This window comes from Vitis vinifera, chromosome 8 (genome assembly GCF_030704535.1).
Source record: "Vitis vinifera cultivar Pinot Noir 40024 chromosome 8, ASM3070453v1".
In the NCBI taxonomy this organism is placed as follows: Eukaryota; Viridiplantae; Streptophyta; class Magnoliopsida; order Vitales; family Vitaceae; genus Vitis; species Vitis vinifera.
Genome location: NC_081812.1, coordinates 23,031,091 through 23,052,295, shown reverse-complemented (window position 1 = coordinate 23,052,295; position 21,205 = coordinate 23,031,091). Strand labels below are relative to the sequence as shown.

The following is a 21,205-nucleotide window of genomic DNA, read 5'->3' as shown; positions in this document are numbered from 1 at the left end:
TTTTGCCACATTTAGTTGTAAGAAATGATAGCTTCTCTCTCTCTCTCTCTCTCAATTTAAGTGAACAAGACAAAACAAAAAATTTGGAAGCCTTTTTCTGTTTTCAGAACCCTTATCTTCATTAATACTAATAAGAACAATAACTTAACAGGCTGCACCTGACTCTAGTACAGGAAAATAGGTAATTTTTTTGCTTAACTGATTATTATTCAAAAAATATGAAGTCACTGACCTGTACTGAATTTATGATATGGATGACCTTCTGCACTAACATGTTTTTGAAGCTGTAGAGAAGGCAATTTCATGCAGAAAAAAGAAAAAGCAATTAGAAGTATATTTCTCATTGTTTCTATTTCTCATAGAAACAATACTACTATATGACATAGACCTAGGTGGAATGATGAATTTCTAAAGAAGTTTTGAGAAAATGGTTCCACAAACTCCTGTTGCTTACTACAACTAAAAATATACTAAGATGAGAGCAAGGGGGCATGTGGCCACCAATTCTTCCAGAAAGTGGGAAAAGAAGGAAACTGAACTGTGGAATAGGCAATTATGGTAACAGCAACACAAACATGAGAGTTGCAATATGATTTTTGAACTATTTCCAGGGTTTGCTAATGAATTTAAATTTGAAATAGGGCCCACAAAGTTTAAATTTCCAGAATATTGCACTTACTAAATGGCCTAAGAAAAGTTAGCATAGGTATTACATTACATGCTAAAATAAAGGATACCTGATCCATTCTCCAAGCATCAGACAGCAAGTTTTTTTTATTCTCTGGATAAGGAAAAAGAGATGATGATTAACAATAATTCATTAAATATGGAAGCTTGCATTTAAATCACAAAGGAAAATCTAACCAGAATCAACAGCTTTAATTTCTCTAGTGGTAGCATCAGCTGACATCAATGGTTTGACAAAGAACTGTGCAAATCTGATTGGTAAACCATATGAAAACATCAGAGATTGCTAACTATAAAAGAAGATATACAAAAACCACAGCCAAAAGACGAGAGAAAGAGAAAGCATCTACCTGTCCAAAGCCTCTTCAAAACAATCAGTGTTCACATCAAAGAAATAGTTGGTGTGCTCAGAAGCTGTAAAAGCATTTGTACTACCGCCATGCTATGCATGAAAAAAAAAAAACAAGAGGAAAACATAGGTCAATAACATAAGGCAGCAGTCATACAAGAAATATTTTATACAAAAATATATATGGAATAAATAATAAAATATCTCTTCATTTCATAAAAACACCATTACCCAGTGCAAGTCCTATATTTTAGCTTTTCCAAGAAATGGGAAAGGGTGGACCAATAAAGGGCCTAACCTTCAGCAATTTACAGGAAGTGGCTGCACAGACTCAAACTTGCATTTTCATGCTTTAAAGCCCAAGAATCTACCATCGCACCAAGCTATGGCTCCTAAAAGATATACAATGGCATTGAGGAAAGGGAAACAGAATTGCACACACAAGTTAAGGAGGAGAAACCTAACTAATGGATAAAGGGCATATGGAAACACAATAAATCCTCCATAAAAGGGGAAAAGGAAGAAAAAGAAATCATCTTGAGAAATGATAACAAGCATAATACTTTCCCACCATGACTTAATTCTTGCAAAAGATAATCATAGAAAAAGCTCTTCCACTTACAAATGACCCCAAAAAAGACCCTAATAGACAAATTCTCCACACACACTCAAGAAAAAAGGTCTCTCTCCAAGATGCATGAATAGAAGTACAGCTAAGCCACATTACTACTAAAGTCTTCTGGTCCTTTGTCTCATGTACCAGATGAAAAGAAACACTTTCAAATAATGTTATTTCTATTCAGAAACACTAAGTTGCAAGTCAGGCTATCTTGGTAATTGGACCACAGAAAATCACGTCATAAAGGGGAATATCTGACCAAGTTTCCCTGAAATTCCTTAAAATAGTTCCTTTGTATTTAAACCTGAAATAAGATTCTTTTAACCCGATTGAAAGACATAAAATAGCGCTTGAGGTTAGGACTTATGAACAGAAAAGAAAAAAAAAAGGCTCATTGAACAATTAAGAATTTGGCTTCAAGGAGGAAAACTTTTACTCTCTTACATCCCAATGCCTTATAATTAGACTGACCACCTCACTAGAAGAGGCATCCTTTGGGTGAATCCAAATGCAAGAAAAGATGTTTTCATCCTCCAACTCCATTTCTTGCAGTAAAGATCTACCATTACAAAGAACAAAATGGATAATCAGAAAGAAAAACAGAGTAAAAAAGAGTGAAACTTCCAGAACAAGTGACCCATTATTAATAATATAATCAAGATTAACCAGGCATCCCCACTAAAGGTATGAATTTTTTTTGATAGATCTCCATTAAAGTTATGATAGTACCTCTGTAATATACTTTGAGTAACTGTCTTCCAATGGATATTTTTCACTGGCATAAAACAGCATATGCTCTGCAAAACAGAAGAATCAGAAGGCAAATCACACAAAGAAAATTTCAAACAAGAGTACTCCACAAAGGCAAAGCCACAAAAGCTCCTTAACCAAAGAAAGATGCCTAAAGTATTCTAGACTTAAGAGAATGTTAATAAGTGTTCAATGTAATAAAATTTGGAATTAAACAAGATATGTATAAAATGCTAGGCAAAAATTTATAACTTGGCATAAAAAAAAATTCAGAAAAAAATTCCTATTAAATCCATATAGGATTTTTCTTTAATTCATCTGGAGAAGCAAGGAGAAGTTGTTGCAATTTAATTTCATTTCCACATAGGGCAACTTCATAAGCATGTTACACAGTGTTTATGTACCCAAATTATCAAAATACAAAGCTGCCAGTATGAGCAATTCTACCCATCAAGTCAAGAGATTGATTTTAAAATTTAAGCAAAAGCCAAAAATATAGTCTGAAATTACAAACTGGCTGGTTAAAAAGGAAATGACCATAAAAATGCAAATTTCAGGTTATCTTCATTCCAAACAACTGAACATCAAAGACTTGACAAATTAACATCCAATCACAAGCATAAGATCCCACCACTACACCTGCTTGGAACTGCACTAGTGTAAGATCTGATCACTGTACCAGGTTGGAATTTCAGAAGGTTTCAACTTGTCATTAAGATTTCATAAAGACATTCAAAAATGTGAAGTAACATGTTCTAAAATTTGTTAAAATGCATTTGGTTAAAGTAGCTTCCTGGTTTAAGTAACCCATTTTCCCATGAAGGAACCCTGCCTTTGACCATTGCTCATGCTCTCCTTATGAAACTGTAAATGTGTTCCTTCTTCCCTACATTTAGGTGGACGGCCTATAGAGAATACTTTAAATGATCATGATTTTTCACCCTAATCTGCACCATAACTAAATCTGCCTCAAGCCTCCACAACCAATTTTCAATTCACAATTAATCATAAACCATACCACTCCTTTTATTTTTTATTTTTTGGTTTTTGGGGTATATTGAATTCACAACTCTTGATATATAAATCTTCTCAGCCATGCAAAGACAATTAATTTATTTTCCAGTATAATCCAACAGGCACTGAACATTAAATTACCATTCAACTCAAACCATCAATAAAACAATTAAAAAGATTTTTTATTTTTTTATTATTTTACAATTCTAGGCAGGCCTCTGCTTCATTGATTCCATCTCTAACTTCTTACAAATACAATCATTTCTTAATCTATATCTTCTCATATTACCACTCATCCATCTTAACACCCCTCATTTCGGCTTTTCTCATTTGTTAGCATGGTTTCTAATTGTTCATCATCATGTACTATAACACAGCAGGCCTTATAGTTGTCCTGTAGAATATGAAAGCAATTAAATAATTTGCTCGTATCAACCCCCAATCAAGGTATGGCTGCAAATTTATGATCATAGGAATATGAAGTATCTCTTGGTTGTAACCAAGGTTTGAAATACCGGCAAACACAAATATATCAGTACTGGAATTTTACAGATATATCAATAATATTGGTGAATATTTTGACAAAAATATCAATGAGACAGAAATTATTAAAAATTCTTAGAAAAACTTCAAAAAAAAATGATAAAATAAACAGGAAAACACATATTAAAGTTATTTTGTGAGTATGACATAGATATGATCAAAGATAATGTTTATCAATTTTTTTAAGAAAAAATTAACTTAAATTCCTTTAATATATTTATATTCATTTATTTTAAGAATTAAAAACTATTTTTATTAAAACATGTTTTATTACATTTTAAATAAAAAATTAAATCAATTTACATAAAATATTTTATTTGAGATTTAATTTCTAAAATTTTGTTACAAATTTGTGGTGACAATTTTTTTGCTATTAACATTAATTTATTTAAATAATTAAAATTATTAAAAATTATATTAATAATTCATTTTATCAAATTAATTTTAATTTATAAAATATTAAAACTTTATTAATTTTTTTATATTTTATCAATTTTTGAATAAATTCATATTTTTAATATTTTTAAAATAAAAACATTTAAAATTAAATAAAATTAGAAGGATAAATATAAAAAAATTAAAGTGAAGTGGTAGTAATTTTTTAAAATGAGATTAATGAGATAAATATAAAAAATAGTTAAAAATAAAAAGATAATATAAAATAAAAGGGTGATATAAATTTTAAATAAAAGATAAATTGGAAAAAAAAAATTAAAAAAACACGGATAAATTAAAATATATATTTATATAGGATTTTTTCAATTGATTTCATCGATTTTTGGGCGATTTTCCGTCTTTGCCAGGTCTTTGCCGATTTCATTTCGACCACCATAGATAAGCGATATTTCACCGAAATTTCGACAATTATTTCCGATTTCCGATTTTTCAAACCCTGGTTGTAACCGCAACACTGAATGAACTATGTCTTCTTTTTTAAGTATTCTATGTGCACATCAATATACAAGAGATTCCTTCACTAAACCAGATTTCAAATTCCTAGTGAGGCATCCCCATGCAACAATTAGCACATCTATTACTAAAACTATAAAGAAACTCATGATTTCAGTTATACAGACCAAAAATTGCAAGAGGTTTCCATTACCCAAGAAGAATTCAAACTCAATTGAAGCATAAAATGCTCGTTTATCACGTATTAATCACTAAAACCACAAAGAATATATATGATTAAATGAAAGAATTTAAATTCATGGGACAACAATCAGCACATGTCCTTACCAAAACTGCAAAGAAATCTATACTTTTGTGTGCATGGACCAAAAATTGGAAAAAAAAAAAAAAAAAAAAAAAAAAAAAAAAAGCAAAGAAAATGAATTCATTCCCAGACATCGCAATTATCACTCGAACTAAAAATAAACTTATAATTTCATTTATAATAAACCAAAAAAATTTTAAATACAAATATATGATTCTATTTTAACTAAGACTTAAAAAGAAAAAGAAAAGAAGTAAGATATCGAACTGAAAATTCAAATTCACTCAAACGCATAGCAAGACAAGGCAATCCAAAAATCCGGATGTTTCTATCACTAGAATCCTAGAATACCAAGAAACTTATAATTTCATTCATAAGAAACTAAAAATGTCAAAATCTTCCATTATTTAACGAAAACTTTTCAAAGTTTCCATTCTTGAACGAACAATTCAAAATTCGATTCTCAGACATGGTATCTATCACTACAACTACAAAACACTTGTAAATTTCATTGACAAGAAACCAAAAATTACCTAGGAAATGTGCAAGGCCTGGGAAGCCCTCGGGATCGCTGAAGGAACCGACACTCACACTCATGGATGCCGCCGCCTGAGACCAAGAAAGAAAAAGAAGGAAAAAAAATCAACATAGCCGATTATCTGACCATCGCGTCCAAGAAAAACAAGAAAAACCATCAAGAATTGAAAGAGTGACCTTATCGGTATCAGGATCGCTGATGAGGAGGGCTTCGAGAGAGTTCCGGAGAACGATTCTTCTGTACTCTCGTGTGTCCGTACGAGGCTTCACTATCTCCACCGCCGCTTCTCCCATTCTTGGAAAGAATCTGAAAGATTATTCTCTTCTCCTCTCTATCTGTATCCAATTTTTCTCAGAGAGGAGAGGGTTGGGTCTCTGTACTCTGTAGAGACTTGTAAGAGGGAGAAGCCGTGTCAGAAACTTCAGTAGCAAGGATGAAAACATCTATATATATGGAGTTTATGTTCAAAATAATCCATTGGTATAAAAAATTGGTAAATATCCATCTCAAAATATTTTTCAAAGTAATCTTTTGAATCGTCCTAAGCATCACATAGATTTCTTTTTAGTGTAAAAAACCCCATTTATTGACATTAATTTTCATATGAAAATATAAAATTTTAAAATAATATAAACATTTTGTTTAGTTATTTTAAAATTTTAAAATAATATGAAAAAAATAATTTTCTTTAATTCATATGTGATAAAATTTATAAAACAAATAAATATTTTATTTACTATAAATATATAAATTTTTATGGGAATGTATGTAGAGGAAATTATTTTCTCAAATTTTCAAATAAAATATGAAAAGATAAAGATAAAATATATATAATTTTAAAATATTCGTAAATAAAAAAATATTAAGAATAATTTGTAAAAAAAATAAAATTTTAAATTGACAATGGAAAATTGTAAGAAATTTTCTCCACTCTTAAATAAAATTTAAAGAAATTTGGTACATCATTAAAAAATTTTGGTACATCCATAATTTACACTAAAATTAAAAATAAAAAAATAAAATTATAACATCTCATACTTTTTTTATTTGATGTATAGTTACATGAGTTCCCTTTAAAGATATTTGTAAAACACAGTTAGTAATTATGATTTTAAATAAAATTATAAAATCACAATTTGTGAATATGGTTTTAAATAAAATTGTAAAACCATAATATGTGAGACACTAAAATTAAAAATAAAAAAATAAAATTATAAAATCTCATACTTTTTTTATTTGATGTATAGTTACATGAATTCCCTTTAAAGATATTTGTGAAACATAATTAGTAACTATGATTTTAAATAAAATTATAAAATTACAATTTGTGAATATGGTTTTAAATAAAATTGTAAAACCACAATATGTGAGTGTGGTTTTTATTTTAAAATCACAGTCACCAATGATAGTTTTTTACACTAAAAAAATTCATATGGATATTTATGTGGACACAAAAGATTACTTTGACAAATATTTTGAGATAAGTAGATTATTTTGGACTTAAACTCATATATATCGATACTTCAATTAAGGAATATATTGAATATACCAAGACACATGTTGACATAAAATAGATTTAAAATTAATTAGAATTTATAGAATGTAAAAAAACTTTAAAATTGAAATTATAAATATAATATATATTTTAAAATTGTTTTGTTCAAAAATTTAATATCTATATAATATAATTTATCATATTTCATAATAATATAGTTTATTATTAAAAAATATTAAATTATATCAAATGTTATTGGATAATAATATTGTGATATTCTATTATAATATGTATAATTTAAAATTATAATTTTATTTTATTTAATTGTATTCAATTATATAAATAAAATGATGCTAGGTGGAGGGGGAGGAGGGAGAGAGGCATTGGCTAGGGTTGTTGGGAGAGAGGGGAAAGTTAAAAATGAGTTTATATACAAATCAAAACAATGTCATTTCGATGTTAGATGCATCAAAACGATATCGTTTATTTGGGGGAAACTGACCGATTCAAATAGTTCATCAATTCGACCGTCGATTCGACCGGTTCAAGGATGGTCCAATCCCTGGGTGGTTCAAATGATCGAACCGAATCAGAACGATGACCATTAGATGTGGATCAATATTTTGAAGAAAAAAAATATTGATTTGAATGGAATGATTCATTATTTTAATGATTTCAATTGGAAAATGGTTTGAATGAAAAAAAAAAAACCTTCAATTTATCTACTGTTTAACTAAAAAAAATGTTTTTTTATAACTTTGAAAGGTATTTCTAAGATATGCTTGTGAAATGGTTCATTCTTTTAATGAATTCAAATGGACAATGATTTAAATGGATAAAAAAGAAAAAAGAAAAAAAAAAGACTTCAACTGGTATTTGGTAAACTGATGGCAGTTTGGGGCCAATAAAGCTGGAGTTACCAAGAAAAAAGTGTGGGAGGAAATAGACTAGTAAAGTGACGGGCAATGGTTCCTTTGTGGAAAAATACATTTTGTCCTCGTGGAATGGTTCATTCTTTTAATGAATTCAAATGGACAATGGTTTAAATGAAAAAAATAAAAAAATGGACTTCAATTGGTATTTAGTCAACTGATATCAGTTTGGGGCCAAGAAAAAAAGTGTGGGAGGCAATAGACTAGTAAAGTGACAGGCAGTGGTTCCTTTGTGGAAAAATACGTTTGTCCTCATGTAAACTTTTTCTGGCCGTCTGGATGGACCAGGATTTTGAAGCAAAAAAATATTGATTTGAATGGAATGATTCATTCTTTTAATGACTTCAATTGGACAATGGTTTGAATGAGAAAAAAAAAAAAAAGTTTTCGGGAACTTTCACGGGTGTTTCTTAGAGATGCTTGTGAAATGGTTCATTCATTTAAGCTATGTTTGGTTCTCAGAAAATTTGAGGGAAAATGCAAGGGAAATAAAATACAAAGGAAAAATAGAAGGAAAAAAAAAAGTGAAGGAAAATAAAAAATAGATTAAAAGTTGATAAGTTATTTTTATTTTTTACTTCAAACTCATTTTATTTATTTTAACACATTAATATAAAGATTAAATAATTTTAAAATACATAAGTTTTTAATTAGTTTTAATAATATTTGATTTTCTTTTATGTTTTTCATAGGACAACCAAACATGAAAAAATTATTTTCCTTTGCATTTTTTTTCTTTCCTTAGTATTTTCCGGGAACCAAACATAACCCTAAAAAATTCAAGTGGACAATGGTCACGTGTGTTTCTAAGAGATGCTTGTGTTGTGTTTGGTTATGACATCAAATGACACCCTTTTGATGCAATATTAAAAGTTGCCACCCATAAATCACATCGGATTATAGTATGATTTTATTGATTTTTTGTGTTCTCATTATTTTGTTTCACATTCTTATTTTTCTTTTTTTTTGATATAATTTGATTATATTTTGAGTTTATTTGTTTATATCACCATTTAACAATCTAAATTTGATTAAATTATGAAATTTGAATCAATTTTATCATGTTGTATCAAAGATGCCCGAAATCTTTTGATTTAAGGTTTCATTAAAGCTCCAAAAAATCATTTTGGGACAGTGAATAAATGGTTTATATATTAGTCTACAAATTATGGCGGAACGAGCGGAGATGAATAAACCCTGCTTGGTTTCCCAGGCAATATATCAGTAGAAAAAATTGTCTGGCGTAAACTTCAAAGATTTGTTGACTTACGAACGGGGCTTCCGGGCCACGAAAAAATACATGGGTGTGAAAATCCCCTCCCTGTAAGAGCCAAATACACGAACATGAGGAGAATTGATTTTTAGTCATATTAGCAGTGTTTCAAAACTTCGATAACGAGAACCTGCAAGCTTTGATAACAATATTCATAGCTCAACAAACCCCATTTTGAGGATCTACTTCTATACTAAAATAAATAGTGCCAAAATGGTGAGAAACCCAGTAGCTGGAGAAGCTGAGAAAGTATAGGATAAGAAGGTTAAAAGTTAAAACACTTTGTGCATGTAGTGCTGCATGAACCTTGAATTACTTGGAATGAAAATGGATAAAAATGATCATAGTGGAGTTTAAGTTATTGTATGGTATTTAATTAAGAGGAACCGGGAAAGACATAGACAAAGAACTAAGAACTAACCTTCCTCCTTCAACCAGAGCTTCTGCTGCTTTCTCCAGGAAAGCTTGAACTCTTTGGCTCCCCTCTGGTGCAAGCCTCACAAACTCTAAGGCTTTGACCTGTAGAGTTGAAGGATAAGCTGTAGCCGCATTTAATCATATAAATATTATTTGTTTTGGACCCAATGAGACCCTTAATGGCTTTAAAATGAGTCTACTTGATTAAGATGAGCTCATAGATATATAGCGTCAAGAATTTTTTTCCATGTGGGATATTACAAAAGTATATTACCATGTTTCTAGTGATGAAGCGTCCAAAAGACGTTGTCCGAAAGTTACTTAGTGAGAACTGAGTTGTATCCAGAGGGAGATACCAAGGGAGAGGTGAGTCTGCGGCAACATCCTTCTCCCATAGAACCTTTCACACAAATGACAAGGAAAATGCAATTTTTGCTTTAGTAAATTCAATGTCGACAGAAAATGTAACAACCCTGTTGTTGTCTTGCTACTACTCACTTCAAAACCTGCCAGTTTCAGAGCTTCAAGACATTGTCCCACTGACCTGATGTCAGGAAGTCCGTTGCCAAGCTCAACTTCTCCCTGTTTTAATGTAAGGTGGTTAGATAAAGGATATGAAAAGAAACAAGGAAATGGCAGCAGAATGCAGCTGCTTATAACCTTTATCCTCTGGTGTTCTCGGTTCATGGGATCAAAGCAGTCAGTAATGCACCATTCATAAGCAGCAAAACACTGGCCAGGCTTCAACACTCTATAAATCTCCTTGTAGCAATCAAGCTACTCCAACCACCGAAAAAAGATTAAATGAAAAAGGGCATATGCTCTACTTGGAGGGAAGAAAAAGAGTGGCTTTACTTGAACCATGGGATGCTTTGAGCCTTAAGCAACATACCACATCTGGTGCATGGCAGGTGGCTTCTATTGCAAATACTGCATCAAAAGTGTCATTTGAAAATGGCATTTTCATGAAGTCGGCCTGATTATCATTTAACAAAAACTGTCAAGGGGTCGGACATCATTGAGCTATAGATTATGTGTTCTAAATGATACAGACATCGAATTCAATGTGAAAAAAGGATAAGAAAGCTAGGAGAAAGCACTTCATCACAAAGTTGTCCACACATGAAAGCAAATTTGAGTCAAAATAAATCTAACCAACTCAAAGTTGCAGGTCTTGTCCACTCCAGCAAGGCGGTTTAGCTCCTGTAAAGCAACCAAGGCTCCCAAGCTTAAATTTTGAACAAAAATCATTTGGACCATATCTTCATGGTCACAAAAAAATAAAAAAAGAATATATAACGAATGTTGAATCAATGAATTTCCCAAGGTGTGTGTGCCACTTATCACAAAAGAGAAAAAAAATCCTGTACCTTTCCCCTTGTTATTTGATATTCATTGTTATTCAACCCTGTAATAGAAGTATCACTGTACAGGGTTATTAATATCAGGCTATCTCTTGCAGTGGAAAAAGACCCCCAAAAAAACCACTAAATGAGAGAAACCATTTTTCCAAGTATGGAAATGTAGTTGAACACATGAATCACTAGTTACCTGAATCTAGCGATTTCTCTTAGGGGACCTCCAATGCCACAGCCTACATCCAACACCTGTTAATTAGAAGACCACAGTTAAAATTAGTGAAGGATGAAAATTGCCATGCATACGACGAATTTCTATCTCCTGCTGCAGCAATAACTGAATCAAACAAACCTTCTGTCCACATTTCAATCCTAGTTGCACTGCAAGAAAATGTTCATGTCGTTTGATGCTCTCTCGAAGGGACTCCCCTTTCCATCTACCAGTACAGGAACCATGATGCTATCTGTTAAATTATATATCTTCAAATATTTATGGCAATATGCTTGTGGAAATTATTACTACTTACCTAGACGCAAAATGGAAAGACTCACCCCACCCATATTCGTAAAAGCTTGTAGCAAGATCATAGTATTTGTTAACCTGAAATCCATGAGACCTTTACCACTGATCCAATAAATCTTTTTTCAGCAGATCAAAATTTATCAAAATGCTTTTACCATGTCAGTGTAATTAGCTCTTCTCTCTTCCTCGTCCCCTCCATGACAAACATGATACTTCTCATACCTACAGAGTCAAAACAAGCTGTCACTACAGAAATCTCCCAAACATAAAAACCTCAGTGACATTATTTTTATTAACAATATAAAAAATCACCATTCTGTTGCTGCAAGTTCAGTAAAATTAAATCAATCCATTCCATCCTACATAGGATTTTGGATGAACAATTCAGGATTTGTGTTAATACCTACTGGGATTAAACCAATCCATTCTATTCAACATGGCATCTCTGGATACAAAACTTGGCAGTGTAAGTGTGAAAAATCATTGTAGGGACCAAACAGAGATGGAATGAATTCATTGATTCCAATCTTAAGAAGCCTCATAACCAAGATTCTATTTACTCTTTTAGAAGTGCTTTTACAAAGATATCATCACTTCAGAAGCACTGAAAAGTACTGTTATTTAGACCCAGTTTCAAAATGTGATTTTTAAATTTATACTGTAGGTACAATTTATAAATACCGTCTCCTTTCTTACTCTTGGGTTTGCCCAAAAGGGCATTTTGACCGGAAAGTCTGAAATCAAACTACCCTACAGTCATGTCGATGACTAAAAGCACAATGGACCCAACATCAATGCTTTAGAAAACACAATGAATTGATTCCATATCAACATATTGGGAAAAGTACTTTTGTTATTGAGAGCAAAAACAACAACCATTTTCAGTTTTCGTAGCAAGAACAAGTGTAGCGATCCATATATTGATTGAAGAATAAATTTAGTAAAGAAAGAGAGGTGGATTGAAGGAGAGATACTTCTGAACAGCTGAGAGTACTTCATTTTTCTCAATCTTCCCACCAACCCCAGAAGCCAGATCCAATGCTCCAGATCTCGACATCTGGCAACCACAAACAAACCCACGTCAAGATCTGTGGAAACGAAGTCGATGCAATGAAAATCAACTGATTTTCGACAAAACAAATAGGAGAATGAAACGATTACAGTGAGATGCCTTCTGGACAGGGAAAAAATAAAGAAATAAGACTAGTTTTATCTGAATGATCAAAAGATTAGAGATGACAATGACCCCGTGAACGGTGGGCTCCTTGACTTTGAGAGTCACGGGATTACAGATACTTGGGAGTTGGGACCCCAGATTATTATTCAAAATAATGCTTTTAATGTATGGTTCAATTCATTCATTTATTTATTGTGGGTGGGAAATGGGATCGAGCAACTGAGAAAGTAGCCTTGGATTTTTGTTGGAAAAATAACCGTTGTGGGGGCCATCCATCAATCATGACGAATCATATGGAGATCTCGTCAGAACCCACTTCATATTTTCTCCCCGGGGGTTTGAAAAGGTGGAGACTTTCCTTTTTTCCTCCTGGAGGTATGAAAAGTAGAGAGATCTTAAGTTCTTAACAACAAATCTTTTTTCCGGATTACGGTGAAAAAGATAATGGTCGGTCAGGTGCCCTTTCACTTGTGAGCAATACATTAAAAGAAAGGAAAATTTTAGGTACCGACTTCCACAGTTTTAATTTGTATGACTAAATTAAATCAAATATGAATAAAAGAAAATTTTAGGTACGGACTCCCAAAGTTCTTATATAAATTTATAGGTTATATTTGATTTTCGAAAAATATAAAAAAAAGAAAAAAATACTAAAAAAATTATTTTATCATATTTGATTCTTTTATAAAATATTTTAAAGAAAATTAAATATAATTAAAATTAGTTAAAAACTTATGTATTTTAAAATTATTTAATTTTTATATTAATAAATTAAAATAAATAAAATGAGTTTGAAATAATAAATAAAAATAATTTATTATTTTTAATTCTATTTTTTATTTTTTTTCACTTTTACTTTTCTTCTATATTTTCTTTCCTTTATATTTTTCCTCAAATTTTCCTATGGATATGAGAGTACGATGAAAAAGAAAAACACCATGGTACAAGATATTAAACATGAGACATAAATTAATGATACTTTATATATATATATATATAGTAAAGTCTATTTGGTATGTAAGTTTTGAACTAAATTATTTAAACTATATGATAAAATTTGATTATTGAATAAGATTATCAAATAAGTCAGATTAAAGTTTTTAAAAAATAAAATAAAATATAAAAGCATAAAATTATGTTTACATACATGACACTATCGTATTAATAGTGGCCAAAATTACCTTTCAGTGGCGTAATGCATATTATTACAAAATTAATAAATAAAAAGATAACAGAATATTTTTTTTATTTAATCAAAAGCATTAATCACATGATAACCTTTACTTTTGGAAAAGGTAAAAAACACCCATATCATATTAGCGTTACAAAACACTTGAGTTTGAACTTTCAACCACTACAAAATCTAGTCGATTCAAAAGGACAAATTACATTAATTTAAGAGACGGGATAGACCCTAACATCATCCAAAACAGGGCCACACATATGACCAAAGTCATGAAGCTTGGTATGGTAATAGGCACTGTAGAATGTTATCCTTGTTCTAGCTGAAAGTGCTTTGAATTTGAGACTTGCAGCCTTGAACTCACCCTTGCCTTGAGATGCATGGGGGACTTTGACAGTTTCCTTAGCTGCAAAAGCCTCGACCGTCATGGATCCATGGCAGCCATTCTTGGCATCTCCAATAGTAAATGTGAGGTTGTAGGATTTGTTGGGCACTGTCCTTATGATTTGGGCAATGGCACTTTCTCTCCCTCCAATCAGCTCAATTGCAGCAAGTCCTGTGGGGACTGAGAAGTGCTTTGAATCTATGTATTTCACTGGTTTGAGGGACTCAATGATCCATCCAGGGAGTGGTGAGATCAGGTCTTGTTGCTTGGGAAGGAGGAGGACCCCAGTTGAGAAGTTCTTGAACACGTGTGGGCCAGTTTCATATCCTCCATTTTTAGCTAGACTACCTGCATAGCAACAAGAGAATCAATACTCTAAAATTATTGATTAGCAAGTGAAAAGCCTGTTTAAAAGTGCTTTTAATCAGAATTAATTAATTAATAGGATGAAATAATGTCAAATTTATAAATCAACATCTCTCATCTAATCTCAACATGTATAAAATTGAAAAATAATTCATCTTTAATATAAGTTTTTTTAATATTTTGATTATTTACATATAAGTTTTAAAGGATATGTTGTTATTTTTATCTTTATCAAAATGGATTTTTTTGGGATTTAAAAAAAAAAAGAAATTAGAAGACTAGATTTATAAATTGAAATTATTTTATTATTTTGCATAAAAAAATATATTTTTTAAAAATATTAGATATGTAATAAAATTTTAAAACACTTGTAAAATATTAAAAAATTATTTATAATATTTTTTCTATGGTGTTTCATGTCTGAAAAATGCTTTTAAAAAAACATTTTTACTATATTCTGAACTAAAAATTTTCAAATATTAGAAACACAACACTCTAAAACAAACCTCTGGTAAGCTTGAGAGGTGGCATCTGCTTAATTGCAATAGCATCCAACAGGGGTCCACAGGTGCGATCCTCTTGAATCCCAGGGTTGTGGAATGTGACATTGACAACTTCTGTGGTGGCATTGAAAGCCCAAGCATAGGTGTCTCCACCATCAGTACTATACAGAGTCTGGATAGGGAGATCTGCCGATTGACCAGGGATGGACACCCTCAACACCTCGTCTTGGGCACAAGTCCTAGTGGCCCCAAAGGTGAGCGAGTAGATGAAGCCAGGCCTCACTCGAACATTCTGAGAGATCGAAGCCTCATTCCCAAGCTTCACTGCATGTACCCCACGAGGAACAGCCAGGAAGAACCCACCTGGCTGCGGCCCACCTGAAACATACTCCACCAAGCCCTTGATCTCCCAGTCCGGGAGTGAGTGCTTCCCTTTTATCACTGTCTTCTTCAGATTTGACGCCTTGGGCCCTTTCTCAAAGTCCCCATTTGGAAGAAGCCCTGCATAGACAGACATCATCAAACATCAGAACCAGACACCCAAACCCAAACCCAGAAAACCAAACACCCAGACTAGGTCATTTACCATCAAGATATGGAGGAAGAGTTGCAGAAGCAGAGCTGCAGACGATAGAGAAGAACACAAGGCAGAGTGAGAGAAACAGAGCCATGGTTTTTGCAGGTGGGTTCAGTTCAGATAACAAAAACAGAGTAGCTAAGAGCATGAATTTATACTAGACTCAGTGGAAGAAAATGAAAGGAAAAGAGAGAGGTGGCTGACAAAACCATGTTGAAGGGCCATAAAATTAGGCGTGAGATGTGTGTGGTAGTCTCCTTTTTCCTTCAAAATAAGGCCCACACCCCACCTTGGACCCGTCATTGGTAGGCGTGATTAGCTCTTTTTTTGAAATCTTGATTCCAATGAAGCTTCGTTTTAGGGGGAATTGTGTTTTGGGCCCAGCTGGGCCCAAAAATTAAGAGAAGGTCCATGTAACTGACCTAATTAATGATAAGGATATCAGATGTTAACAGACGAAAATGCCCTTTACATTTCTAACTCAAATGGTTGTGGGTTTCACGGCTGGTAAACTTGAAATGCCATGTCACCAGAGTGAATTCTCCCTTATTTTTATTCACATCCGCCATCGCCTTCTTCTCTCTGATTTTCTCTCCAACACCCACCTCTTGAAATTCAATTTTTGGATAGAAAATAGTGGAAATTTTTCTTAACTACCTGTGATACAATGACGGTTTCTTCTGGTGAAAACTCTACTGATAGGTAGCTTTTTCTTTGCTAATGGTTTGTTTTTGTTGTTGGATTTGATTTTCTTTTTCTTTGATTCAAGATTGATTGCAGTATCTATGTGGGTTGTTGTTATTTCTTCAGATTGATTGAGAACTTGGGAGATGTGTTGAAATGTAGGTCGTTCAGCTACTTAATAACTCCCATTTGTTTGGGTTCTTCTATGTTCCGTTTCCCTTGATTCTGTTCATACCCATTTGCAAAAGTAATTTTCCCTTTCACAGGTTCTATTCTGCTTTGTGTATACTTTTGATTATACCAAGTTTGCTAATTCCCAGTTCTTTGGCTTTTGTGTTGTTGAGCAATTTTAACAGAAATTCCCACCTTTTATCTTTTATTTTTTTGGATTCTATTCATGTTCTTGAGCCACAAACAGAAATCAAACTTTTTATTTTTGGAGTTTTTCATGTTTTATTGGTTTCGTACGAAAGAGAAAAAAGAATTTACAGAAGAATGGGCTTGTTGGCAATTGGCATGCTTGTGATTTCATTGTTCATTGTTTACTTGCAGATTTTTTTGGTTAATTTGTTTTTCTTTCATGGTTGTGATTTTGCTTTTTCCTTGTGAAAGATCAAGATCATTTCATGTGATTGGTTGAGTTTGATAAGATCTCAATCGATGAACTCTAAGCTCCATTTTAGATTCCCTAATCTGTCTTGATTGTGTATTAATTGAATAAATGCAGCATATGATATTGTTAGTCTTTTCATTAAGTAATGTGCGGAAGCCACAAGCTAACTTTGATTTTTGATCAAGATCTAAAAATATTATTTTGTAATCTGTCCTAACATGCAAATGTTGTGTGTTGGTAATAGAGAAATCGATGTCTTCTTGATTGTTTTTTCCTGTATACAATATTGATTGTAATAACATTCTCCTTTCTCATCCCTTCAAATTAATTTGTCTCTCAATGGATTGATTTAGTCAACCTTGAATAATTCCTCAACTCTGGGATATATTTTTGGTCATGAGATTCGAAAGTGTTCCAATACATCAATATATATACTTTCAAATTCTCAAACATCTATGTAGTCCATCAGCTTCAGTTTTAGTGGGTTGTGGGCCATATGGTGCACTAGTTGGACAATGCAAGACCTCCGTTCTATTTGATGAGTCCAGACCTCTAAAAAAGCCTCAAATGTAACTATTGTTCTGTGGCTCACAAACACTGGGCAAGATGTATATGCATAAGGTGTTGTGTTCCTCTGGAACATTCTAGGTTATTCCATTTTTTACATTTTTCCTTTTCGTTTTGTATACCTTGACCTGGTTACATGATGCATGCGCAGTTAATGCTACTTTTGGTCCTATTGTCTTTCTATGTGGCTGGAGACTTTTGTAATAAGGCTTTATAAGCTCTATAGGCTTGGGGCTCATAGAAACTGATATCATGAGATTAATTTAGGATCCACTCTCTCAAAATCTCTCTTGCTCTTTGTGTTAGTTGTAAGTTCATGACTATTTCACATTCTATTAAAAATTCTATTAGCTATCTTGATTTTATCAAACTCATGACCTTTTGCTTTCTGCTTGAATTCCTAAATTTTCTTTTTGAAGATTTTTCTTGTCTTAGCCCACTCCACCCAACTTTTCCTTTCTCATTCTTTTGATTAGTATCTGAAACAATTCTTATTTCGTTGATCAATGTATATTCTTGCAACAAATGAATTAAAAATTTAATTTGTGCCCAATTAGTTTGGTGTAAATTTCATCTACATTTATCTCATGTAATTTTAATTGGAAATATTTAGTGTTTATGGGAATAAACAGGAAGCTTGAAATTGCTAATCATTGGCATTAAATTGAAGCAGGTTTAGAAATGAAAGTACTGGATCAGGAGAGAAAGGATGAGAAGGAGAATTGCGGACATAAGAAAATAATGTCTTCCTGTTTGGCTCTGAAGATTTGCTTGGAGGAGAAAAGGGTGACTACTCTAAAAGTGAGCCACAGTTAGAAGCATTTTGGTCTTCTTCAGAGTTTCCTTGTAAATTATAGACAATTGTTAGGCCTGGTGCCACATGTGATGTTTAAAAAGTTGTTGACTAGTTGAATGGAACCCATCTTTAGGCATGCTTTTTACTGAATAAAATATATGTTTGAATAATAATTTGTCATGCTTAACATATAATCTTCTTCTGAATTGTAGCTGGAAAGTTGGAATTAACTTCGAATAGCTTCACATTAATGGACAGATTGCTGTTTTTTTTTAATTTGCTTGTATTGTTACAAAAGTATAGGGAACAAATTGATACTTCAGTTTGTCCTTATTTTATTAACCAAAAGATTGCAAACATAATTAACCTATGCATGAGCAGACATTCAATAGTGGTTATATGGATTTTCTGTCTGTGTACAAGACATTTACACTAAGTGTACAAGGTACGTGTGCTTAATGTACAAGGGTGTACAAAGGTACCTATGTTGAAGTATTTGCAATTGTTTTAAAATCATTTCCATTTTGAAAGGATGAGGAACATTTCCTCACACACATTCCTTGATCACGCACTCATCCCATTCCATTTTATTACTTCATACATGTTGATTGGATGACCAACCACAATAATGATGAATAAGAACCTATATTGGGTTTCACTTCCCCCTTTTTCCTTAGGCATCACATTGGAACATGGTAGCTCACCCATATGCACACTTTTAGTTTTAGGTATGTCAAATTTTTGCCATTGTGTAAGACATTTACACAAAGTGTACAATGCAAATGTGCTAATTGTACAAGTGTGTACAATGTTATATATGTTGAAGATTTCAAATGGTTTTGAATAAAAGGGGAATTGTGTTTTGGGCCCAGCTGGGCCCAAAAATTAACAAATGGTCCATATATCTAACAAAATTAATAGGAAGGCTATGAGATATTAACTGACCAATATGTCCTTCATTAGTTCCAAGTCAGCTGGTTGTAAATTAAAGTGGTTAAACTTGAAATTCCATGTCATGCTGACTGAAAAATCTCAAATAATGGCAAAAAAGGTCACCACTCTCCTGCCCGTTTCTCTCCCTCCGTAAACACCATGGTCAAAGACGAAGCCAACTATGAATGTCCCCCAATCGTGTAGCCGAGGATTGTGAGCAACTCAGAAAAGCCTTCGCATGTATGTGACCATCATCATTCCCAAATCAAAATGAGGGTGGGTGTGATTAAATTTTTTGAGATTTTGATTTCATGTTGGTTCCTTTGATGATGTGGTGGATGTTTGTTTACAAGGTTTGAGGAAAAACGTCTGTTTTGATCTGGCGTTGGGGTGTTCTTAAAAATTTTTGAACTTAATAACAACGTGTTTTAGGGTGCAGGGTGGGGTATAAATGAGGCTTTGATCATATCCATCTTGCCTCATACGAATGAAGCACAAGCTAAGTAAATGAAAGAAACTTCCAGTTAATCTGTCGAAAAAAATCTCCTAAAAATTGGCATTTCAGCTGTTTGAAAATTCCTCACTTTATAATCTGGTTGTTAGGTTTATATTCTAGAGAATAAATGGGTATGGTGCAGAAGGTGAGCTGTGGGGACTAGTTAGTGCACTTATGATGAATAGGAAACTAAATTGAGTTTCATTTTCGCCCTTTTCACTGAGCCATGACATTGGGAAATGGTTAATCGGCCCATATGCACTCATTAAAGTGTACCTAGGTCAATTTCCTGCAACTGTACAAGGCATTTACACTAAGTGTACAAGGCCAATGTGCTAACTGTACAAGGGTGTACAAGGGCGTGTATCTTAAGGGTTTTCAAGTGATTTTGAAGAACTTACTCATTTACTTTTTCCAATCGTTGGGGACATTCCTCACACATATTGCTTGAATGGTGCCTCATTGCACGTATTTTATGTGATGACTACCATGTTAATTCATTCTATTAGCTCCCCTACTAATGATGCATATGAAGCGAAACGAGGCTTAACTTTTTCATCCTTTTCCCTTATCCATGAGAGTAGAAGCATTGTTTTCCCACCCATATGCACTTGTTTGATCGTCCCTATTATGGATTTGTCCAACTGTACAAGGCATTTACACTAAGTGTACAAGGCCAATGTGCTAACTGTACAAGGGTGTACAAGGGCGTGTATCTTAAGGGTTTTCAAGTGATTTTGAAGAACTTACTCATTTACTTTTTCCAATCGTTGGGGACATTCCTCACACATATTGCTTGAATGGTGCCTCATTGCACGCATTTTATGTGATGGCTACCATGTTAATTCATTCTATTAGCTCCCCTACTAATGATGCATATGAAGCGAAACGAGGCTTAACTTTTTCATCATTTTCTCTTATCCATAAGAGTGGAAGCATTGTTTTCCCACCCATATGCACTTGTTTGGTCGTCCCTATTATGGATTTGTCCAACTGTACAAGGCATTTACACTAAATGTACAAGGCCAATGTGCTAACTGTACAAGGGTGTACAAGGCTATCTAACTTGAAGGATTTCAAACGATTTTTGAAAAATTCTTTGCTCATTTCTTTTTTCAAAAGGGGACATGCCTTGTACTCTCTCCTCATTTCCCTTCGTACACATTCATTGAAATGTGCTAGCACACGTATGATGAATGGGAACCTAAATTGGG

The 21,205-nt window shown here is 32.8% G+C and overlaps 3 protein-coding genes and 1 long non-coding RNA gene across 8 annotated transcripts in view; 1 reads left to right on the top strand and 3 right to left on the bottom strand.

The window, feature by feature from the left end:
* LOC100246976 (insulin-degrading enzyme-like 1, peroxisomal) overlaps positions 1-6,267 on the bottom strand; it is a 44,643-nt gene extending 38,376 nt beyond the window's left edge. Inside the window, exons 1-7 of one of the 4 annotated variants that reach the window (XM_010655477.3) lie at positions 5,890-6,267; positions 5,709-5,784; positions 2,385-2,452; positions 1,038-1,129; positions 865-938; positions 738-781; positions 233-284 (exon numbers count right to left, since the gene is read on the bottom strand). In XM_010655477.3, coding sequence (XP_010653779.1) covers positions 233-284; positions 738-781; positions 865-938; positions 1,038-1,129; positions 2,385-2,452; positions 5,709-5,784; positions 5,890-6,006 — 523 coding nt within the window. In that variant the 5' untranslated portion in view covers positions 6,007-6,267. Of the gene's footprint in view, positions 1-232; positions 285-737; positions 782-864; positions 939-1,037; positions 1,130-1,334; positions 1,429-2,099; positions 2,215-2,384; positions 2,453-5,708; positions 5,791-5,889 lie in introns of those variants that run through there. The other 3 variants (XM_010655478.3, XM_019221616.2, XM_019221617.2) reach the window with 3 other exon arrangements.
* Positions 6,268-9,216: 2,949 nt separating this feature from the next.
* On the bottom strand, positions 9,217-13,032 carry LOC100252116 (cycloartenol-C-24-methyltransferase). Of its 2 annotated transcripts, none has more exons than XM_010655479.3 (14): positions 12,958-13,032; positions 12,686-12,768; positions 11,867-11,933; positions 11,716-11,789; positions 11,541-11,625; positions 11,382-11,437; positions 11,201-11,255; positions 10,986-11,033; positions 10,723-10,806; positions 10,491-10,607; positions 10,329-10,412; positions 10,105-10,230; positions 9,835-9,932; positions 9,217-9,461 (listed from the first exon to the last, which is right to left on the bottom strand). In XM_010655479.3, the coding sequence occupies exons 2-14, from the start codon at positions 12,766-12,768 to the stop codon at positions 9,407-9,409; spliced, it is 1,032 nt and encodes a 343-aa protein (XP_010653781.1). In that variant the 5' UTR covers positions 12,958-13,032; the 3' UTR covers positions 9,217-9,406. The 2 variants fall into 2 exon arrangements, with proteins under 2 accessions (XP_010653781.1, XP_002283950.1); XM_002283914.4 differs by having other exon boundaries at positions 12,873-13,000.
* Positions 13,033-14,109: 1,077 nt separating this feature from the next.
* Positions 14,110-16,132, bottom strand: LOC100257236 (protein DUF642 L-GALACTONO-1,4-LACTONE-RESPONSIVE GENE 2). Its single transcript, XM_002283904.4, has 3 exons — positions 15,912-16,132; positions 15,329-15,826; positions 14,110-14,804 (listed from the first exon to the last, which is right to left on the bottom strand). Exons 1-3 carry the CDS (start codon positions 16,048-16,050, stop codon positions 14,284-14,286), a joined length of 1,158 nt encoding a protein of 385 aa, XP_002283940.2. The 5' UTR covers positions 16,051-16,132; the 3' UTR covers positions 14,110-14,283.
* A 283-nt stretch (positions 16,133-16,415) lies between these two features.
* LOC132254153 (uncharacterized) lies at positions 16,416-18,735 on the top strand. The gene is made up of 2 exons (XR_009466320.1): positions 16,416-16,604; positions 18,440-18,735. It is a non-coding gene; the product is annotated as an uncharacterized LOC132254153 (long non-coding RNA).
* The last annotated feature ends 2,470 nt before the right edge of the window (positions 18,736-21,205 follow it).

Coding starts and splice junctions, on each gene's coding strand:
- LOC100252116 (XM_010655479.3), bottom strand. CDS start 12,768: ATGTCGAGATCTGGAGCATTGGATCTGGCTTCTGGGGTTGGTGGGAAG. Junction 11,790..11,866: donor GAGCTAATTACACTGACATG/GTAAAAGCATTT, acceptor CATGGATTTCAG/GTTAACAAATACTATGATCT. Junction 9,933..10,104: donor GCTTCATCACTAGAAACATG/GTAATATACTTT, acceptor TCAACTCTACAG/GTCAAAGCCTTAGAGTTTGT.
- LOC100257236 (XM_002283904.4), bottom strand. CDS start 16,050: ATGCTCTTAGCTACTCTGTTTTTGTTATCTGAACTGAACCCACCTGCA. Junction 15,827..15,911: donor TCTTCCTCCATATCTTGATG/GTAAATGACCTA, acceptor CTGTCTATGCAG/GGCTTCTTCCAAATGGGGAC. Junction 14,805..15,328: donor ACCTCTCAAGCTTACCAGAG/GTTTGTTTTAGA, acceptor GTTGCTATGCAG/GTAGTCTAGCTAAAAATGGA.